At 40.2% G+C, this 21,981-nt stretch overlaps 1 protein-coding gene across 1 annotated transcript; it reads right to left on the reverse strand.

Annotated features, from left to right (window-relative positions):
* Positions 1–438: 438 nt before the first annotated feature.
* HADH (hydroxyacyl-CoA dehydrogenase) lies at positions 439–21,372 on the reverse strand. Its single transcript, XM_050338704.1, has 8 exons — positions 21,206–21,372; positions 17,782–17,910; positions 16,415–16,572; positions 11,532–11,658; positions 7,455–7,544; positions 5,936–6,008; positions 2,724–2,840; positions 439–1,688 (listed from the first exon to the last, which is right to left on the reverse strand). Exons 1-8 carry the CDS (start codon positions 21,335–21,337, stop codon positions 1,570–1,572), a joined length of 945 nt encoding a protein of 314 aa, XP_050194661.1. The 5' UTR covers positions 21,338–21,372; the 3' UTR covers positions 439–1,569.
* Between the last annotated feature and the right edge of the window lie 609 nt (positions 21,373–21,981).

Raw genomic sequence — 21,981 nt, forward strand, 5'->3', positions numbered from 1 at the left:
TTCATAAAAAATAAATAGCATTTTTTAAGACACAAGAGTAATACACATTCCCATTTTTAATTACTACTGAAAACAGTAGTATTGAAGCTAACTTTACCCTGTAGCACTTAAAGGTCATTAAACTGATCTACAGGCATTAAGAACCTTCAAGTGAAACAGATTTCATATGTGAGACTATTTTAGTCAAACCAAGTCAATTTACCAATATATTAGTAAAGAAAAGAGACTCTCTGCAGTACCATTTATCTCTTACCCTTTCTTTCAGGACAAGCCACTCAAAATCAGATGACCTGTAATTAGGATCCAATAAGCCAAAAAATTTTATCCTCTACTCAGAGATTTCTTGTGTGATCATGTGCAAGGAAATGAACATCTGTCAGCCTCAGCTTCTTTATAGGCAATCTGAATTAGATGATGGAGGAGGGAGGAAGAGGCAAGTTAGGTGTTAAATAATTATTCATGATTTCTTTAATTAAAAAACATGCATGTAAGCACTTTGTACACAAAGTAAAGGAACATTACCACTCAGTTGAACTGGAACAGCAACCCTCGTGCCACTTGATTTGCAGTACTTGGAGAAAAGACTGGATTTGATGAGCTCCCACCATGGACAAATTCAGGCTCCACTAAGCCCCATAGAAATGAAGTTGCAAAACAGAAGGTACCTCACAGAGCCAGAGACAGGTATTTGTTTACATAGCACAGAAGCCCAACTGCAATCCTGAAAGTCCTCAACTACAGTCATAGTGTACTGTGTAAAAATGACACTTTAATAAAGCCAATTTACAGGACTTGAGAAAAAATACAGAAGCTTTCACCAGCTTCCTAGCTTAGGCCCTTCAGAATAGAAATCACCTAGAAGTCTTCATTACAGTTCTACAGCACCTAGTAAAAGTAGGCCCTCAACTGCTACCTGAATATGCTAGAAAATCCCAACACAAGTGATGAGCTCTGCTTTTAAATGCCGTATTGGGAACCTTCTGTCTGGGTCACAGCCTGCCATCGTGGGATTTTTTATTTATTTTTAAATGGGACTTTCAAAAAATTATTGTCCAAGGCACTGTAATTTACACCTACAGATTAGCACCACACTTAAGGAAAATCCTTACAAAACAACTTACTGCCTTTCCGCTGCTACACATTTGCCAGCGTGAAAAGAGACTGCCACCCAGTGGACTCCATCCAAGTACACCGACTGCAAGCCACGACATTCAATACAGAATTGTTGACAATTTTATTTTTAAGAAAGTGAGGTTATTTTTAGGATATTTCCCATCATTATAATAATGTTTCAAACAGATAAATTCACTTGTCATCCTGTACTGCACCTGAAAAAACTGACATTTCATGAAGGCACTGTACATAGAAAGCTTTTCGGAATTACAAGGGAAAAATAATCTACCAAATCAAGTTTTGACCATAATTAACTAGTGCAATCACTCAGTTCAGAGGTGGGTTATGTTCTAAATGCAGCTTGTGCCATCCTCAGGTAGGTTAAACAGAATTCACTGTTAATATGGCAATGCTGAATAGCACACAGATAGTTTAACACCTCTTGAGGAGTGGAATTCATTTGTATTTGTAAAATCCTTCTCCAGTCTTCTTACCCAGCTTCTTTTCTGCTACCAGTTTATTCAGGAGTGGGCTGGGTGCAAAAAGAGGATTGTTGGGCTCTAATGAATGCCATCCTGGAAAGGAAAGGAAGTGAATGAATTAGTAACAGTTCTGTTTATATGCAAAGATAATAGAGATCTGCATCTCCTTAGAAAAATATTCAGAGGTCAGAAAACTGGAGGAGGTCTGGATCTTATTGTAGACTCTCTGAGACCCTTCAAAGGAGCTTCATAAAGCACAGATCAGTACTGATGATTATGAGCAAATCTATCAATTAGTCTTCAGGCATAGTGTACTCTGAACACCTTATAATCTCCAGGACTGAGGATTTTTAATATTTTTAAAAAATTAAGGAGAACTTTTGAAGCATAGGTGAGTACAAGGAAATAAAACAACGGCTAGCTGAAAAGAAATTTAAGTGCAAAGAAATTCCAAGTTGAATTTCTATCTGCAAAAGACATGGTCAGTTAGAACAATGTAATGCTACTCCACGGTACTAACTAAAAGCAATAGAGGTTTCATTGAAAATGCCCTTTTCAAAGTGACATTCTGCCTTGGAGAATATTTAAGCTGCTCATTCAAAAGAATACCCCAACCATCAACAAGCCATCACCAATTATGTATGTTTTTGTTACTGTATTGACATTCATCCACTTAGTAACTGAAGTGAAAAGGAGATGATTTACTTATATCTTTTAAGGTATTTACTGGGTTTCCTATTAATTAAGAATAAAAACACAGCTGGCAGAAAAAGGATAGGGAGTCTCAACATTTGTTGCTTTTCATCAGAATTTCTTACCTCCAGTACATGTCTCTCTTCCCACTGATTCTTTTTAGTTATATAAAGTACCATTAATATTATTATTATTATTTTCCAATTGGAACTCGACAAAGTCAGCAAAATCACGCCATGTACAAAGGGTACAAGCATGCAGTACAAATGCTGTACTCACACAGCATTCTGAGCTGAATTCTCATTCCTTTCTCCTGCACAGTTAAAAGGCTATGCCATAAACATTCAGTTTAAATAATTAAGAGTCACATTTGCATTAGAACATCTACAGTGTAGCTAAAAAGGGGGAAAACAGAACAAAATAAGCATGCAGTACCATCTATAATGTATTTACTGGTATCCAACCCAACATAGTCCAGCAGTTCAAATGGACCCATGGGATAGCCAGCCCCAAGCTTCATAGCAACATCAATATCTTCCTTTGATGCATCTCCTGGAGAAAAGATTGACAGTTTGATGAACAGAGAAGATTCCACATCTACTTGGCACCACGTATAAATAATTAACAGGATGTTATTTCACCCTGGTGCAGCTCTTCACAGAAATCTCTGCATGTTTCAGAGCCACAAAAACTAGAGTCAGCATACACATGTAGAGCATAAAGCTGAAACTCTCACAAAAAAAAAAAAAAAGCCCAGCAGGCCTGCTTTCCATTTTTCTAGCTTCCTCCTGCATTTCAATACAGACCACTATGCTACTGATGGAGCCACAGCTACTGTGCTGAACCTATCAGAAAGACTAAAGGAAGAACTGGTCACTGTGAAGAATCAAGAGTTTCTTTTAGAGGCAGCAGAATAGGTAAGTAAGGAAATTACTCAATTTCAGCTTCATGAGATCGGCAGCAGCTTTTGAATGATGCACAGGACGCAGCTACCCTTACTCTACAACTGCCAGAAGACAAGTGATATCCAGCTGATGGATAAGGCAGGCATGGAGAGGGGAGCAGTAGCAGCTGAGTAGCATGCTTAGTTACAGCAGCTTTCACTGGAGGATATCTATCAGCATCAGAGGTGACAGATAGGAGAGATCTGAAAAGACTATGCAGGTGCAGTTAAATTTGTGAATTCCAAAGTTGTTAAAACAAATAAATCAAAATTATCAGAAATTTATTACTTCTACTTCAGTGTGTGCCTATAAAAATACAAATTCTGTATTGTCACAGTTAATATTCACCTCATTCTTTTCCTGGGAATACATATTTTATACTGTCATCAAAGCAGATGCACCTCTACTGCTTAATTCTAATACATATTTTGATAAAGACAGTGCACTTCTTTGCAGATCCTGTATAAAATGATGAAGTTATACAAACCCCAGAGGTACTTGTTAAGTAACCTCCATGCTCAATGCGTACAGGCATTCAGGGTGTCCAAAAGCTTGGCAGACATAGCCTATGCAATTTATATGCCTAAGATCAGAGATTCTTAGAAATAAATTTACAAAATCTCTTGTAAAGGCAACAACTCCAGTGACAGTTCTATATGAAGTAATAATTTATATATATCTCCCTTTACTTTTTAAAGCTGACTATGCTTGGGCTTTTTTTAAACCTCATTTTACTTCTGAGAAACCTGGAAAAGTAACCTTACTTATTTCTAACATAATTTCAGTTCCCCAAATTCAAGCACGCCTAAATCCTCAGCTCATTTGAAGCTGATGCAGGTGTACATACTTGTTCTATCAGCAGATTTGTTCCACTTTGTCAAAGTGTGTCCCACTTAGGACACGGCCACTCACCAGTATATAGTTTCATTACAATACAATCAAAAATAGTAAAAGGGCAAGCAAGGGTTATACCCCTAATTCATAATAGTCTCTCCTAATATAATGCAGACTCTATATAAACTTGACTGCTTTTTAGTTTTTCCACTAAGAACAGGGAAGTATAGACCACCATACATTATAATATGCCCCTGTTTAAATCACTGTTACTACACTAAAGGTATTTTGCCTATGCAAAAGTGCACGTTTAACAGCATGAGATTGTGTATAAATAAAAACTCAAGGACTGGCCTAATACAATGGCATTTTCAGTGCTTGAGGTTGCCAGGAAAGAGACACAATTTCATTCTAATGTAGATGACAATCTGGCTCAAGTGTCTACTCAGAGGATTAACACAAAGGATATGGTAAAAATTCAACCTGACTCAATGGAAAATATGAATTAAAAGACAGCCATCAGTCTTCTCAAAACATCAACCACCTTTTTAAATAGATTTCATTAAAAATTCACAAATTAACAAGTTTGGAAATATCATACTGTGGAACAAAACACAAACAGAATAAAGATTAAATCAAAATATTGTTTTGCTTAGGCAGAAACCAGTCAATTTAACATACCAACTCAGTGACTGTTTTCTCCTGCATTTAATTAAAAGTTCTGTTGTCTCCTGAAATGTGCACAGTGATACATGTGACTTAACAAAGGCATCCTCTTTTAAACACAGTGAAACATCCATACACTCTATTTAAAACTGTGACTTTCTCTAAGGGAATAATGCCCCCTCGCATCCATGCTTCAGCCTTTCAAGTCACTAAATTTTCTCTTTTCTCCCTTTGAGATGTAATTAGGTACATCTGTTGATGGATAAACAAGCAGTGTTGTTATATAATTTTTTTTTCTGGAGATCAAACCATCTCTTCCATGTGCTTTAAAAGAAATTTTTAATATTTAAAGCATATTAGGTGAAATCCTGAAAATGGAGTGCTTTCATCTGTAAAAAACCAGTGATTTCAAAAACAAAATGTTTCAAATGACATTCTTAGTAGCATGGCAGTATGAGCAGAGCACTTGAAATAAAAGCAATTACACTCTGTAATTTCCTCTTTATCCACTACATTCATTACTGGCTTGTTTTCTTTTCAAAACAAATACCAATGCTTTGAAAAATTCAGTGGTTCTTGGGGGGATAAGTGATTATTTCTGCCTACCCTCAGTATCAACGTAAGAGAGACCAGCAGTGAGATGGGAGTTCCAGAGGAACCTGTGTCTAAAGAAATCACGTAGAATTTCATGTGGCAACAGCTGAGCCCAAATCACTTGTATGCCAGCACCGTAGTGTGACACTACTACACTACTTATCTCCCCTGAAAATTGGTGGTTTATTTCACAAGTCCCATATGAGTGAAGTCAGGAGAACTTTGCTAATGGTCCCATTATGGGATTTTCAATCACTTTTATCAACATCTCTTCGGACAGAGAGAGGGAGGTTCCTGAATAGTTGGCAAAGGATGTTTTTACAATGGCACTTACACTCACCTTGTCACCTCCAAGTCAGAAACATTCTCCACCACCAGGAATTTCCCTCACAAGTAACTACTACCTTCCAACTCTGCACAACCTGACGTTTCAAAGCTAAGGCAAGATCTTTCCCATTACACATACTGGCTCATATTTGAAGTTCACTATTCACTTCCAGCCTTTAAGAACTGAAAATTTTGAGGGAACTTCAAGGCTTTTCTGAAGTGACATAACATTTAGTAATATTATATGTCAACATTCCCTGAAATCACTACCCCAACAAATACCTCTCTCAAAAAGTCGAACAGCTTCCATCATATAAGGCACCAAGAGACGGTTTACAATAAACCCTGGAGTATCCTATGAAAAATAAAAAAGGGATTCTAAGTTCACATTCTGTACCAGTACTACATGCAACATGGCAAATGAAACAAGTGGGTGAAGAAACTTAGTGTGTCATCGATTTATGATACTCTCTGAATTGTATTTTTCATCTGATTTATCTGCTCAGTATTAAAATACAGAAGATGAATTTCACAAACAAGGAATAGCACATAAACATTCATCATGACAAAGAACAATTAAGACTACTACAAGCCCAACTCAATTAATCTTAAAACAATTTAATGTGGCCAGTTGGCAAATGTCCTTTCTTTATCAAAATTCTGATGATTCCATTTCCTGAAGGATAGGAGAAGAGCATTTCCTCTCTAATAGGTTTTTTTGTCTTTGCACTACCAGAAACGTCTCCCCAACTGCTCACTCTGATACACCACACTTTTGAAAGCTAGGACCATTTCGATTGCAAGCATCAACACTATCTAAGATAAAATACATGCTGTCAGAAGATAACAAATGGATACAGAACTTTTTACACAAGCTTTAATCAAAATCAATAATACAAACACAAGAGAAAAATCTTTGCAAACATAGCATTATTTCGTACACTATTACTGTTTCAGATGTTTACTCCATTTTATCTCAATATTTAATCCAGAGAATTCCAAGCAATGTTTCTTCTACAAACAAGAATTGAAAAAAAAAAAGAAAAGAAATTCAGACATGGAGACTGCATTACTCTCTATCCAAGCTAATTTATAACAATTCATTATATATTCTACACATTACATACTGCAAAACTGTGGCAGAAACAGGAGAAAAGTCAACTAAGGCCACAGAGTAATTTAGCAGTACAGCCAGTATCCAGACACTGAGTTACTGGTAACTACTGGATTGCAGGCCCTTCTTTTATGACGAAATGCCTCCTGGGGGCTGTGAAACTCAAGGCAATAGCTTGCATAAAGCTACCCAGACCACAACTTAATGGATTCAGAAAAAGTGTGCTTAGGAAGTAGGATGTTACTCTAGAGAAAAAAAAACAAAGCTGAGAAGCAATGAAGATTAATTTGCGTCTCGTTACTGCAGTCTAAAGAAAAGCCTGGAATGAGCACATACCAGGGAGGATTCATCCAACTGCCTCACAGTACAAGAGGCAGCAGTCTTGTCTCCAGCATGGCAAAAGATGAGTTCTTGCTTAAGCTCTCCGGTCTAGGCTTTCGCAGGACTTTAAAAACAGACTCCAAAACTGTAAACCCTGATACTTGTGAGTTTTGCTGCTCTAGACAAATGTCTAGAATCACTTGACGTTTAAGAATTTGTGGTTATTGTGGATGTTTTCTTTGTCAAACTGTTTTTAATAGGGAAGAGAAACTGGACAAGAAGTAACCTGGAAATTCTTGAAGTGCCCTTACATCCACTAAAACCTACCACTTTAACAGTCTGCAAAAACAGTCAAAACGTACTCACCTTACAACTGACAGGACTCTTTCCTACTGCTTTACTGAAATCCATAAGAGATTCAAAAGTCTTTTGGCTGGTCATTGGAGTCCTGATGACCTGGGCAGAGGGAAGGTAGAAAGAGAATAAGCACATTTATGAGCAGAATCTCTCTCATTTCATCTCATCCCCATTTCAACAATGATTAAATTGTAATCTAGAACAATATTTCAGAAATTCACAAAACACTTGTTTTGAAAAAAAAATATATTCAATGGATATATATTGGATATATATGTAATAGACACAGAAATCCATTTTAAAGATAGATACAGCATTTTTCACATTTTGAAATTATGCATTTCTTTAAGATACTTTCCCACTCAGCCACTATGGATGGATGATAAAAGGACCATCCTTTGGAATCACACTTAGAAGATTATAGTACAACAAAGCAACTTCAAAAGCTACTTAGTCTCTGTTGTCTTGAGAAACACAAAGACATCACTCTAGAGAACCATATGAACAGATATAGTTCCTGATATAACAGGTTGCAACATCTACCCTGTGCCCAATGTAAACACAACTAACATTTATTTCTAAAGAAAATTTAAAATCTATCTTGCAAATTTGTGACAGCCCTGTAAGCTGTCTTCAGTACTATGTTTCCATCTTGATTTCACAGCTGAGTCTTCTGTCACATATAGTATTTTCTATACTTCACTGCCACCATTCCCTGCCCCAACTCCCACCCCCCCACAAAGAAGAAAATCAAAAAAAGACAGACTTGAAGAAGCTGAACTGTTGGTAATATTTGTGTTGAAATCAGCCTCCATGTGCAGTAACCTAAAACTGCTATACATAAGTACTTAGGGATGACCTCCTTGTTCATACCATTAAGTCATAGAATCATTAAGGTTGGAAAAGACCCTGAAGATCATCGAGTAAAACCTTTGACTGAACACCACCATGTCAACTCAGCACCATGTCCAGTCATTTCTTCAACACTTTCAGGGATGGTGACACCACCATCTCCCTGGCAGCCCATTCCAATGTTTAACCACACTTTCAGTGAACAAATTCCTCCTGATGTCCAGCCGGAACCTCCCCTGGCACAGCTTGAAGCCATTTCCCCTTGTCCTGTTGCTAGCTGCCTGGGAGAAGAGGCTGACCACCACCTGGCTACAGGTAGATGTAGAGAGTGATAAGGTCACCCCTGATTTTGTCCAAGCTAAACAACCCCAGCTCCCTCAGCTGCTCCTCATGTGATTTACCCTCCAGATCCTTCACCAGCTTCACTGCCCTTCTCTGGCCCTGCTCCAGCACCTCAATGTCCTTCCTGCAGTGAGGGTCTCAGAACTGGGCACTCGAGGTGCAGCCTCAGCAGTGCTGAGCACAGAGGGACAATGTGGTCCTGCTGGCCACACCATTTCTGATCCAAGCCAGGATGCCATTGGCCTTACTGGCCACCAGGGCACACTGCTGGCTCATGTTCAGCCACTGTCAACCAGCACATCCCAGTTCTTTTCCACTTACAGTCTGCTTTCCAGCCACTCTGTCCCCAGCCTGTAGCACTGCATGGGATGGTTGGGACTCCAGTGTAGCATCTGGCCCTTGGCCTTACTGAACCTCATAATGATAGCCTTGGCCCATGGATCCAGCCCGTCCACAGCCCTCTGCAGAACCTTCCAACCCTCCAGCAGATCAACATTCCCACCCAGCTTAGTGTTGTCTGAGAATTTACTGAGGGTACACTCAATCCCCTCATCCAGATGATGGATAATATTAAACAGGACTGGCCCTAACACTGAGCCCTGAGGAACCCCATTAGTGACTGGCTGACAGCTGGATGTAATTCTATTCACCACCACTCTCTGGGCTCAGCCACCCAGCCAGATTTTAACCCAGCAAAGAGTACACCTGTCCAAGCCATGGACTGCCAGCTTCTCCAGCAGAATGCTCTGGGAGGTAGTATCAAAGGCTGTACTGAAGTCCAGGTAGACAACATACACAGCCTTTCGCTGTCACAGAGACATTTCCCCCCACTCTAATAACTGATATAAGGCAAACACAAAAACCCCTACACCAGTGAGGACTGAGAGAAAAGCTTGTTTCACAGCAGAAAAAGTAGTGATCTTTTACTTTGATATTTGATAAAAATACCTCCAATGCTTTCAAGAATGAGTTTTTAATATACACTTCAGAATTTTGAAACACTAGCACTAGCTTTTTGAATTAGAGAAAGAAATCCCCTCAAAGCTTTGTGCTTCTGAGCATGAGATCCACAATCTATCAAAAGAACAGATGTGTTCTTTTCAAAGAACAGTGCTCAAAAGCACTGCAGATTTCTGACAGCTTCCATGAGAAATGACTGGCAATTTCAGTAGCATCTTTCATAGTTTGGGTGATTTTCTTGATTTTTCCCTTGATTATTTCAAAGTGAAACATCTGTTTTACATAGAAAATGTTGTTTACAGTGTTTGCCAGTGCCAATTCTCATTTACAGTAGTAAACCTGAAACAAAAACAAAGCTTTAAAAAGTGTATTGATTTACTAATAGTGGCACCTTTCTACACCAAGCCACTGAAAGCAGAGGTTCTGTGTTTCAAAGTTCTTCAAATACTATTCATCAACTGGAATGACTCTGAGGCAGAACAAAAGTCATGTAGAAAAACCCCAAAGTATAAAGATTGAGCACAGCAGTCAGGCAGGGACTCCTTGGTTTTAGTTTTTATAAACAATGATAGGCATCTTTTGTATTTTTCTCACAGATGCTTAGTTTAGATCTCTCAAGACTATGATTTATTTTAGGCTTAAGACATAGAACACTTCATTCACAGAAACAAAATACTGCCAACGAGTCCTTCTTAGCACAGAAATCAATAAACTCTATGTTAGCCTAGAGAATTACATTAAATATTTTTGTTATATCTAACAAACCTATAAAATTCCTCCCTTTCCTTCTTACAACATTTCTCCAGAACACTTAGTCACAATATACAGGATGCAATAATAAACTAAAAAAAAAAAATTTTTAAAAATCCACCTGTATACAGCAGTCAGTGAGAGAGAATTTGCATAAGTCCGAGTGCTCATCAGACAATCATACTCTGAATCAAATTTGTTCATTTCAGCCAAAAGATTCCAAAAGGGAGAAGAAGAGAATGATACATGGAAAGACAGAGCAAACATCTCCATAATATATATTTTACTGGGAAACAAGCAAAAACTATAATAACATGAATCTTAGGGGTTCAAAATGGAGGCACAACATATCAGAAGTGTTTGTCACTAAAGCAATACTAGAACTAATGGCCCATGGGACAGAGGAAAATGATTTACAGCACTTAAGGGTATGAAGTACATGAAACTTTGAGGCAGAGTGGCCAAACATAACAACTTACTTCCACTTACTCTAGAATTTGTAAATTCTAGTGATCAAGGTCAGCCACAAGGGGGAAAGGTGAGAAAAAGAAGAGAGACCTGTCGTTTTGTCTGCAATATGACCCTTACTTTGGAGGCTCAGATAAACTCTTATACTGGATTGGTATTCTACCCTGCATTTCAGTATTTTTAGAAATGGCATGATGTAGCCAAAGAAAGTATATTTAGAAAAGACATCTGAGGAGTTAGGTAAAAACTTTTTACACTTCCTTAAAGGCTGAGAAATACTGTAATACCTCCAGACAAAATATATGAAACAAACATGACTGACTTTATTTCAAAAGTGACAAGACAGTAAGGTTTTATTTCATGTCATTTTCTATCGATTCCTACTGGTAGCAGTAGTTCTTATTAATCAGCCTGCCTGTGTGCCTAAAATGATCACTATAAACAACACCTCTGCTGGCAGTTCAGTGGAGAACTCTGGAGCCTCGAAACTGAAGGAGTTACCTCTGTCTCTTCAACCTGCCCCTCAACAGACACTGCATCACTCTCTTATCACTAGAGGAAGCCAATTCCATATCAAAAGAGCCGCAAACTGAGATCTCCTCTTTCATCTAACTGAAGTGTCACTGGTGACAACAGCATCGCTGGGCTGCAGTTGTTATTGTGATGGAATGTGATCATAATAACCACTGTAAGGAGCGGTCCTAAGACACTTACCTCCACAAGCTTCATCATAGGCACAGGATTGAAGAAATGGAGACCTCCAAATCGGTCCTGCCTGGTGGTCGAGTTAGCCATGTTTGTGATTTGCAAGGATGAAGTGTTGCTTGCAAATATCGTATGCCTGGAAATAAGAAATACATGGATTGCACAAATCACAGTACAAGAATGATGTGCTAAACAGAAATAGGCACCCACTCACTAACCATACACAGAATCTTCAGAAATACTCCTGCAGTTTATTACATTCCTTTTGCTGAGGTGTGAGTACAGCCACTGCAAGGACTGTGTGAGTTTCTGACTGTCAAGGAAGTTTGTTGAATACATCTATTAGGTGCTGGAAAAAAAGACTCTGAAAGCAGAAAATTTCTTTTAACACCCAGATACATTCCAGATAATCCCTTCAGCAATCCTGGAGACCTAAGGGTAATTTTTCTGTTAATCATTTACACATCTATTGAAACCCAATCATTTGCCATGTTGAAAATGCCCTTTGGAGTCTCAAGGAAAATTTGAATCTACTTTTATATATAATGATCAGTGGTAGACACAATGAGCAAACCTGCCACCAGAGCAAAGAGCTGATGGGAAAAAAACAGAGAAAAGATAAAACCCACCATGCACAGGACACTGCAAAGGATACACAAAATGCCAAGAATTTTAAGCCTTATATGAAGTCCTTTTCCAGACATAAACCAGATTTAATAACTGCAATTTATAATGGTTTGGTTTGTGGTTTGGGATTTTTTTTCCCCAGAAATACCTCAGAACCTCAACTGCCCTGCTGTAATGACATCACACCAAAACCTTAAAGAAAATGGCTTTTTCTTCAAATCACAAAAATCAGAAAATTAGAGATAAAACTCTGTCTTCCATTCTGGACTGCATCCTACTGTCCTTTCAAAAAGTTATACTACCAGATTCATCAAATTCATCAAATGTTAACCTAAATATTTTGCTTACATTTCACTGAGATATAACTGAGCTTCACAACAGAGCTTTCAGAGAAGTTATGTCCAAGTCATGGGAATATCTCACAGTGGCATTAAAAGAAAACATTTTGGGACAAAAACACCCACATGGTTCTCCATTGTTTATTATGTTCTTTTTTTCATTACAGAAAAAGAAATTAAAAATCCTGGAAATTCCTGTTTGCTCTTCTCACAAATATTCTTTTCTTATTTCCCCACCATAAATGGGCCTTACACTGTTCTGAGGTGGGGTACTACAAGAAGAATTCTACATTTCAGAGTTTTGACATTGCAAGGTCAGTGCATTCAAAAGTCACTTATCCTCACCAAAAGTTTGCCACTGTACAAAAAATTCAAATATTCATATAAAACTTAATCAATCTGATTTGTGTAATGTAATTATTGCTAGGTTTATATCTGGGTTCAATTAAGTAAGAGATTTTACCCCCTTATGTGGAGGTTAAACATACCTTACACAAAATAAAACCTTGGGGGAAAAATACATTTGCACTGTGTACAGGGGCATTTTATTTACACTTTTTGCTCTGACAAACCAATTGATTTCAATTGAGTTTAAAATAGAATTTTCATGCCTCTTTGACTTAGAATTACATAATCCCTGCTTCAGGTGGCAGCAGAATTGGAAGGCTTTGGAAAGCAACAGTATTAATAATGCCATAGCAATGCTTTTTTCTGGCACCAGAGTGCTATCTCCTGGTGCCATCTAGTGGGTCAGAGGAAGACGCCAAAAACAGAGCTCAACACGAGAGAAACAGACCACGTCAATAAATCTGTTACAGCCCAGGTCCCTTACACAGCAAACACTGAACAAGACTTCCTCTGTAACTGTTTTATAACACATTGATTCTAACACAGTGAACAGCTGAAAACCACTGGACAGTTCTGAGCTGAGTTCCCACATATAAAGATAAATCCTGGACCAAGAATTGTTGATGGGCATTCCCACACCCCATAAACAGACATAAACAGAAAGCAAGTACAGAAGTGTTCTTAAAGTGAATACCCAAAAATTCTTTTGTCATGTTCATTATGATCCTGTTTGGAAAAGTGCTGCAGTGTTTAAATAACTGAAAGCCACAAAGAACACTGGGATATCCTTCAAAAACCCTTGCCTGACCTTTTGGAAACACAAGACTGACTCAATTCAAGAAAAGGAAAACAAAACCGAAGAGGGGGTAGGAATGCTTTATCCTGCTCTGAAGATGATGACCACGTAACACAGTAACAATTACCATGTTAGGAGGGTGAGTATAACACCAATAGGAACAGAACCTACAACAAGGAATTTTGCAAAGCTCTAAGAACATAAATCAATGTGCTCTCAGACTGATGGCATCCAGGAAACAGCATTCACCATTTTACCTGGACAGTTAACCAGATGAGGAATACCTCAAGATCCCCATGTGCTTTGGGGCTGCCACACTCTTCTGGCTCTTTACATTTGTTCTGAAGACTTAAGGGAAATTCACTCCCCATTCACAATTACAACTTCTCTCAGTAAAGAATAGCTTTCCCACTCCCTTATATTAACAGATCCACTCTCAGAGGAATTACAGTTCTTTTATAAGAAAATGAAGGAGGAATTAAGTTAATTGAGCTTTGTTTTTTCAGTGCAATACTTCGGTTTTGTGCTATCCCCAGACTTATCTACACTGGAGAGGTAATCATGATGCAAGAATGGGAAAGGAATGCATAGCTGTTGCAGCCAAGGAAACATATGAGACACGAAATAAAGTGCAAAACAAGAAAAATGCAAGGTTTCACACAGCTTCTGTTTCACAGGCAGAATTCATCATCTTGTCTGAGCAACTGTAACACATAGCTCCTTATGTTTCCATCTGCTACCATCTACCCCGGTGGTAAGTCCTGACATTTGAATTAAGGCAAGTGCTCCTTCCTCAGAAGCCTGGTCTTTCATGATTTCTGCCTCTAACACACATTTCAGAGGGTCATCAATGCCCAGGGTCCCACAGAAGCAAAGTTTGTCCTGAGACTCAAAGCTATCTTTAAACAAATCCTGTCTTCCATACCAATTAACCATAAGTCCACCACCCCCACTGAGCATGACACAAGAGTTAGCCCATATAATATGTTCACAAGTTTTGAATTATTCAGTCTTAGCAAAGGCTGCAGAATGCCTGCACTGACAGGGAGAGCCTTCCATTCCACCACAGTGCCATGTGGGATGAAGGAACTCTACTGCTTCCTTCTAATGCATGGAAAAATACTCACTAGACATTTCTGCCTTTCCCCACGCTGCTCACAGGACCTGCAACTCTATGCTCCTTACATAATTACAAACTACCCTTTGTATCCAATAGCTAATATTTTAACACTTGGCTACTAAATTTCACTATTTTACAGGTTTTCTTTCTTTCATCTAGGCTTTCTACACTGTGACCCATATTCTTCGCCATTCACTTTTCTTTATCCTACGTGTAAGAGATCTGCACGTTTATCATCATTTCCAAATATCCTTTTAAAAGGAAGGCTTCTTGTCTAGTCATCTGTCCCAACCCTGCAAAATCATGTCTGATGCAATGTGAAGGAGCATATCTGAACAACTCCTAGTATCTTTTAACACTCTGTAATGTAAAATTTGATGTTTTAAGGCAGCCATGCTGACAAACAGCTCAGTCTTACGAAACACAGCCTCAAGTGTTCCAAACATACATATTTTTAAATGAGGCTCCAAGTCCCTCTGCTCACATTTCCTTGCTGACTGGTTCTAAACAATTTGCTCTTTAGTACACTCTAACTTTCTCATTAAAGACTAGGGCAACTGAGTCTATTTTTACAAAATAGGCCCAACCTAACAACTACAAGGTATTCTCATAATTGCCAAACACAGCTACTTACTGCTGTGTGCCAGACTAAGAGTAATGCCAAGTTACCCTGTGCTCAGTACATGGTTGGTTGTGACTACTGCTTTCAGAAGTACCAAGTGATTTTAATTACTGACCATATGAGAAAGGCCAAAAAATCTTCCCAGGCTGAATTCAACTAATGATAACATCTTTTCTTCCTTGACATTACATTCAAGCCACAGCTTGACTAGTTGACAGGCTTAGCTAGACAGTCTAGACCTCTTAGTCAATACCCTCAGATTTAGCTACACTAGTTAAAATCTCAACCTGCAAGCAGTCAAGGTCTTGTGATCCTGAGTCATCAATTACAAGGCTCAAACTTCTGAGACTGCATGCTCAGCTTAAAAGCATTTTTAGGTTTGAATACAATTCAACAATAACTTCAAACAGTTATCAGTTACAGTTCAAAGAAAGTTCCAGGGACTGCAACTGAATGAGTGCATATTAAAAAATTATTTACAGTTTTATACCACACAATAATCAGCAATGATCTGTTTCCAAACTCTTGTATATAAAGTAAACTTCGTTCACTTAAGACACTTTTGAGATGACTGAGACTTACAGCTAAGAGGCTGAGACTTCTTAAAACTTGTTCATGGCAGACATGCTAAAACCCAAATATTTTGTCATCCCCATTCCCAATTTAAATATGGGAACAAGAGATTAAGCATAACCCATGTGCACCAGAACAAGTTTATTCTACTGCTATGCATTTGCAATTGGATTTAGATTTGAACTATGGCCAAGTATATGGCCAAGCTTCATGACCAAACATACTTGGAACCGCAACACATTAAGCAATGCAACAAGCAAATAAACCTGATGAACACACCTAGGAGCGTTTGTAACATATGCACCCAGTACAACAACTATTCCACACCAACATGACAATCTGAAGTTAGTCTAAAAAATCCTGGCTTTAAAAAAAAGGCAGCTAAGAAAATAGAGAACCAACATTAAGTACAAAACCACCAGAAACAATGGTCTAAGTTTCAAAATGTAACAGGAAAAACAGACATACTCTGGAGCAAATTTGTCCAGCGTCTTGAAGAGTTCCTTTTTAACTTCCATGTTCTCCACAATGGCTTCTATAACCAGATCCGTGCTGTGGACTACTGCTGCTGCATCTGTACTCGTTGTGATGTTCTTTAAGGTCTTCTCAATGAACTCAGCACCAGCCTGAAACATATTCAAGAATTATAATGTCTATTTACAATGACTTAATTTACATGAAAATCCCCTAATGTACTCTGAAGTGGTTTTGAGCCGCCAAAAATGCAGGCAGTCTGCCACATTTCCAAATCAGTAAGCAAGTTCTAAGTGTGTAGAGATACAGCGCTTTCCACTGACAAAAGTGGAAAGCTGACAAAATTTTCCTAGCCAGTCAAATCTGCTTTGAAGCAAATAGGAGACCTTTGAATTAATTCTTTTAGGAAGATCAGCCTTCAGGATAAGAGTCTGAGTGATCAACTGATTGGTCAATCAGTAGCTACAGTTTCAGTGCAAATGCAGGGGAAAAAAATGGTTTTTTCACTAGTAAATCCGACAATTGCTGACATAGTTTGTGAGGACAGAAATCAAACAGAACTGCAAGACTTTTAACCAAGGGTAAATGGAGACATAGTATAAATAAATAAAAAAACCCCACAACATGCAGGGTAGAATGCAATGGCACACAAAACCCACAAGTATTATGTGGACAGTTTCCCTTCGTATTAAAAGACTCCCCATAATTATGTATGCATGTATCTATGTATGCTCTGGTTATCCCAGTATAAACCCTTTTCATTTCCTCTGTCTGCTGCATCATTTCTACTGGCAATCATTAATCCCAGTATACATAATACATGTTAATATGTATCAAAAGAAGAAACGCATCTGCTGTGGAATTTAGGGAAACAAGCATAGTAACAAGTAACCCTTAGGTTACAAATTTAGATGCACCAACTGCTCCACAGTGGCTTGCTGTATGTAAGTCTTACTCAGTAATGTAAATGAACAGTGTCTTACATATCTAATTCATGCTACTTGCACTCTCTTTTCCTTTGCAATAATCCTGTACCCAAGTCTTGGGCAGGAGGGGTGGGGGGGAACCCAACAAAACAAAACTAAAAAACCAAAAACCCCCACTCCCTACTAAGGTATTAAGACAATTTTGTTATTATTTGCTTTGGAATAAAATGGATGCATTCCTAGATAAGACATCTTTCAACTTCCCTAAATCAAAAAAAAAGGAAAATCCAAGTTCTTCAGCACACTGGAAAAAGTTTTCTTTTTACGTCAGTAAACATGCTCTATAATGCATAACTGTAAGCAATATCAGAACTTGAATATGGTAGTTTTTACTTTCCTAAGTTTTATTAGAAGAATAAAGTAGAAGATGTCAACCTCAGGCTTATCTGCAAACTTCTTTTTTGTCACTCTCTTCAAACTCTCTTCAATTCCTTTTGTAGACTTTTTAAGGATTTCATCTGACTGGTCTACCAACACCACAGTGTGACCACTGGCTGCTGCAATCTGAAAATGAAAAAAAAAATATTCAACATCAATGTCATAAAAGAACCAACCACATTGATTTGTGCTGGGGCAGACAATACACCAGAGACATTGAACCAAATGTACTTTAACAGAAAAATCATAAAAACCTGCAGATAGTTGGGGTGGACTAGAAGGAATAAAGGTCTCAAAGAACTCAACAGAAAAGGAAAAAGAAATCTGTCTTTGCCCCACACTGCCTGCAGAACCCTACCTGTGCCTGGCCTGGAGGCATCTGAATTCTGAGGCTATGGCTAGAGAACAAACATTTGCCTTGAAAGGAACAAGTGGTTTAGCTGTGATCCTTGGATCTTGTAAGGAAAAAGGGCTATGGAGACCAAAACTGGAATGCTGGCAGGGCGAACAGGTGGCACAAGGGATGGCCAACCCTGTGTTCCCAGGACACAGTCACAGCTCTGCTGTCAGGCCATGAGCATGTGCCTGCAACAACTGGAAGGTGACAGTGGAGCTGGGAGTAGCAGGGAATGTTTGCCACTCCAGGACTCTGCACAGACCTGAATGACCTGCAATCTCTCCTTACTACATGCTTGGTGCAAACACTGGCTCAGCTACAGGCAGCGCCACTGGGTTGTCTTTTTGATTGGAATTTAAATTCATTTCAAACATATAAAATCACGTTCACACATTGCATCAGCATATTAAAATTCAGTTGTTCATTATCTGTTACTTCACTATTCATTAATGTTCCTCTTGCTAGTTAGCAACAGGCTACCTTCCCTTTCAGAATTCTTAAATTAACAGAGCTGTAATATAATAACTGTATAAAATGGATGTTAAAACACAGTTCCACTGATGGTTTTTAAAGACACAACTTCAGAACTTTCCTTCTGCAATCCTTTACTTTACATCTAATCTTATATGTAGAGATTAAAAGACTCTCGCATGCCCACAAGACCTACTCCAACCAAGCTAGCTGAAATGAAAAATACAGAGATATCTCATGAAGAAAAGCATGGTGATATTCTCATTCAATTTGCCTCACCAATACAGTAAATAAAGAAATGCCAGACTGCCTCTGGACAGCAGCAGTAGAGCTCTAACAAGCGGTCAGTCAGTCAGCAGATGGGTATGTCGTTATCCAATTTTTTTCTTTTTATTTTCACTAAGGCTATTTCACAAAAATAACTGGATAAAAACCACTTAAACCAAGCTTAGACTTTTCTACTCGTAACACTTTGTCTGTTGCTGATCATTTGTAGCGGTACAGCAAGACCCTTCAATCTTCAGATGAAAAATCAATACCAAGCACATTGATAAGAGATGCTTCACTGCGTATCCATTTAGGAAACCATCACTGACCAGCTGGTGAAAAATCCTGGAAAAATTAACATCTGTTCTCCCTCCATAGTTACACAGACAGGAAATAAGAAAATGGCAAAAGATCATACCATCTCCTAGCAATTCAAACACACACTTGCCTAGACTCTACTACCCACTAATCTTAAGAATGCAAAATAAATACATGAGTGCTGAGGACTCAATTAATGCTCTTCTCATGCAGAATTGCTTTTCAAATGGTAGAATCAGAAATTATAAACTCATGGCTTTCAATCACACGTTGTAGCAGAGGATAGCTTCTCCTGACAGTGCGAAAAAGCAAGGAAAGAGGAGAGACAATTTCTTAAGTGTAAAAAAAGGGAGGAAAAGCAGTTTTATTAATAGGGTACAGGGGAGACACCACTCAGTGTTATAATCATCTTTGCTTTGAGATAATTTTGGATTGATGAATTGGAGGCAGATGGTCAGCAAAACAATCCCTGGTCCTTAACAGTGGTAGAAGCCTGCAACCCCTGTTACTGCCAAATACCAGACAAGTTTCTCTTGACAAGCTGCTCTTTGAAAATGTGCAGACATACAGAATATGAAGATCACCTAACTTTCCCTGCCAGACTATAAGCTTTGCATAGTGTGCATCTTCCTCCAACATGAGAACAACTTTCTTCAAAGTTGTTCTTCGATAGTTCCTTTAGTGGAAGCCTCAAGCTCTAGCATCAAGATACAGAGGAGTGTTTTTATCAGACAAGTGAAAAAACAACTAGCTAATTCCTTAGTAAAAGAAAAAACAAACAAACAAAAAAAACACCCTCCGTATTCCTCCTGCTAGAGATTTTCCAGGAATATAAGAAATCTTCAGTTCTGAGAAGGAAACTAATTAATTTATTAAAATGGAGAATTGCTAATTATGAGCTCCAACCTCACTGTCAGTTTCCACCTGGGGATGTTTGCATACTGCCCTTACTCTTTGTGAAATTTGTGAACTATCCTGGTATCTTGGGCAACAGACTCTTTCTTTGAATTAACTAAACATCTAAATTTTATGTCGATGACAGGACTGTTCAGTTTTATGTCCTAAAGCTATCAAGTTAAACTTGAAAGCCAAAGGCCTGAGATTAAGCACTGGGAAAACAAGCACTATTTAAATATTAACCACTTCATAATTCTGCAGATGACTGACAGCTAAATGCCCATTTTAGCTGCTGCATTCTACTTGTAAAATGTCACTTGATCTGCTCCCTTGGCAAGTTAGAAGAAGCTTCTTTCTTGGACCAACATTTTCCACATATTATCACACACTATCTGGTTTACAAGTAGTCCCACACGTTGTCTTAAGAACCACCTTAAAGAAATTAAAATATAGGCCTTGGCTCTCTTCTTGCCAACTCGTCTGACCTGAAGAAGTGTGGATTAGCAAGAGAACAAGAAATGCGAGAAGTTGGGCAAGCAGACAGCAGCGGTGCAGCGGTACCTCCCACCCCCGTTCCGCAGCAATCAAGGCCAAGCCCAAGCCCAGCCCCGACGCCGCACAAGTCTGGCAGCGGAGCAGAAGGGGCGCGTCCCTCCGGGCCCGCACCGTGCCTGCCCCTCGCGGGGTGCCACGGCCGGGCCAGCGCAGCCACTGCTTCCCGCACAAGCACAGCCCAGAAGCAAAGCCACAGTACGGAATCGTCCGAAGGCGCTCAGAGAAGCGGGAGGTTTCATTTTGTGGTTTTTATTCCTGTCGCTTTGACTTCCCCTGCGCCCGCCCCGTCCCGCCCGAGGACAGCGCGGGGCGCTGCGCCGGGGCCGGGCTCAGCTCCGAGCGGAGCGAAGGGGCCGCCCGGAGCAGCAGCGCGGGGGCTCCCCCGCCACCGCGGCCCCAGCCCCGGCCCCGGCCCTGGCTGCACTGGCCGAGCCCCGGCCGCCCCGCGGCCGCCATGGTGGCGCCGCCGCCGCCGCCTCCGCTCACCCCCGCTCGGACCGGGCTCTCGGCGCTCACCTGGGCGATGCCGGCGCCCATGAGGCCGCCGCCGATGACCGTGACATGTTTGACGATCAGCTTCTTGGCGGCCGCCGTGGCGGCGGCGGCGGAGGAGGCGGCGCGCACGAACTGGCGCGTGGCGAAGGCCATGGCGAGCGCGCGGAGCGGAGCGGCAGAGCGGCGGGGCCGGGCCGGGCCGGGCCGGGCGGGGCGAGGGCCGCGCTCCGCCCCGGGGCGGAGGGGAGCCCGGCCCGGCCCGGCCCAGCTGCCCGGTGGCGGGGAAGAGACGCGATGGGTCTTTGACCTACGCTACTTCTGATTCCTTAAGAGGAGTCAGGCAGCAACGCCGAGGTCAGCACAGCCGGAGCTCCCGCTGGCCCCCGGCTGGCGCTGGGCCGGCGGCGGCGGCAGCTGCGCTGATGCCCGTCCTTTGCCACAGAGGTCACGGCGCTGCCTCCTCAGCGCTCACCTTCCTACTGCCGCCGGTCGAATTCACAGTCACAGAACCAATGGCGTTGGAAAAGACCTCCGAGGTCACCGAGTCCAACCCACGACCGGACACCACCATGACAAGTAGACCATGGCATCAAGTCTTTCCTTAAACACCTCCAGGGACTGTGACTCCTCCACCACCTCCCTGAGCAGCCCATTCCCAATGTCTAATCACCCTTTATGTGAAAAAATTCTTCCTAACGTTCAGCCTAAACCTCCCCGGGTACTGCTTGAGCTTATGTCTTCTTGCACCAGTGCTAGTTGTATGGGAGAAGAGACCGATCCCCATCTGGCTACAACCT

Source organism: Myiozetetes cayanensis, unplaced genomic scaffold (genome assembly GCF_022539395.1).
Source record: "Myiozetetes cayanensis isolate MyiCay16 unplaced genomic scaffold, myiCay2020 scf7, whole genome shotgun sequence".
Taxonomy (NCBI): domain Eukaryota; kingdom Metazoa; phylum Chordata; class Aves; order Passeriformes; family Tyrannidae; genus Myiozetetes; species Myiozetetes cayanensis.

What these genes read in the sequence shown, in the direction of transcription:
- HADH (XM_050338704.1), bottom strand. Translation starts at nt 21,337, where the DNA reads ATGGCCTTCGCCACGCGCCAGTTCGTGCGCGCCGCCTCCTCCGCCGCC. An exon ending in CTGGACAAATTTGCTCCAGA is followed by an intron (nt 11,659 to 16,414) that starts GTATGTCTGTTT and finishes TCTTATTTCCAG; the next exon opens with GCATACGATATTTGCAAGCA. An exon ending in TGTTCGACTTTTTGAGAGAG is followed by an intron (nt 2,841 to 5,935) that starts GTATTTGTTGGG and finishes TCTTTTCTCCAG; the next exon opens with GAGATGCATCAAAGGAAGAT.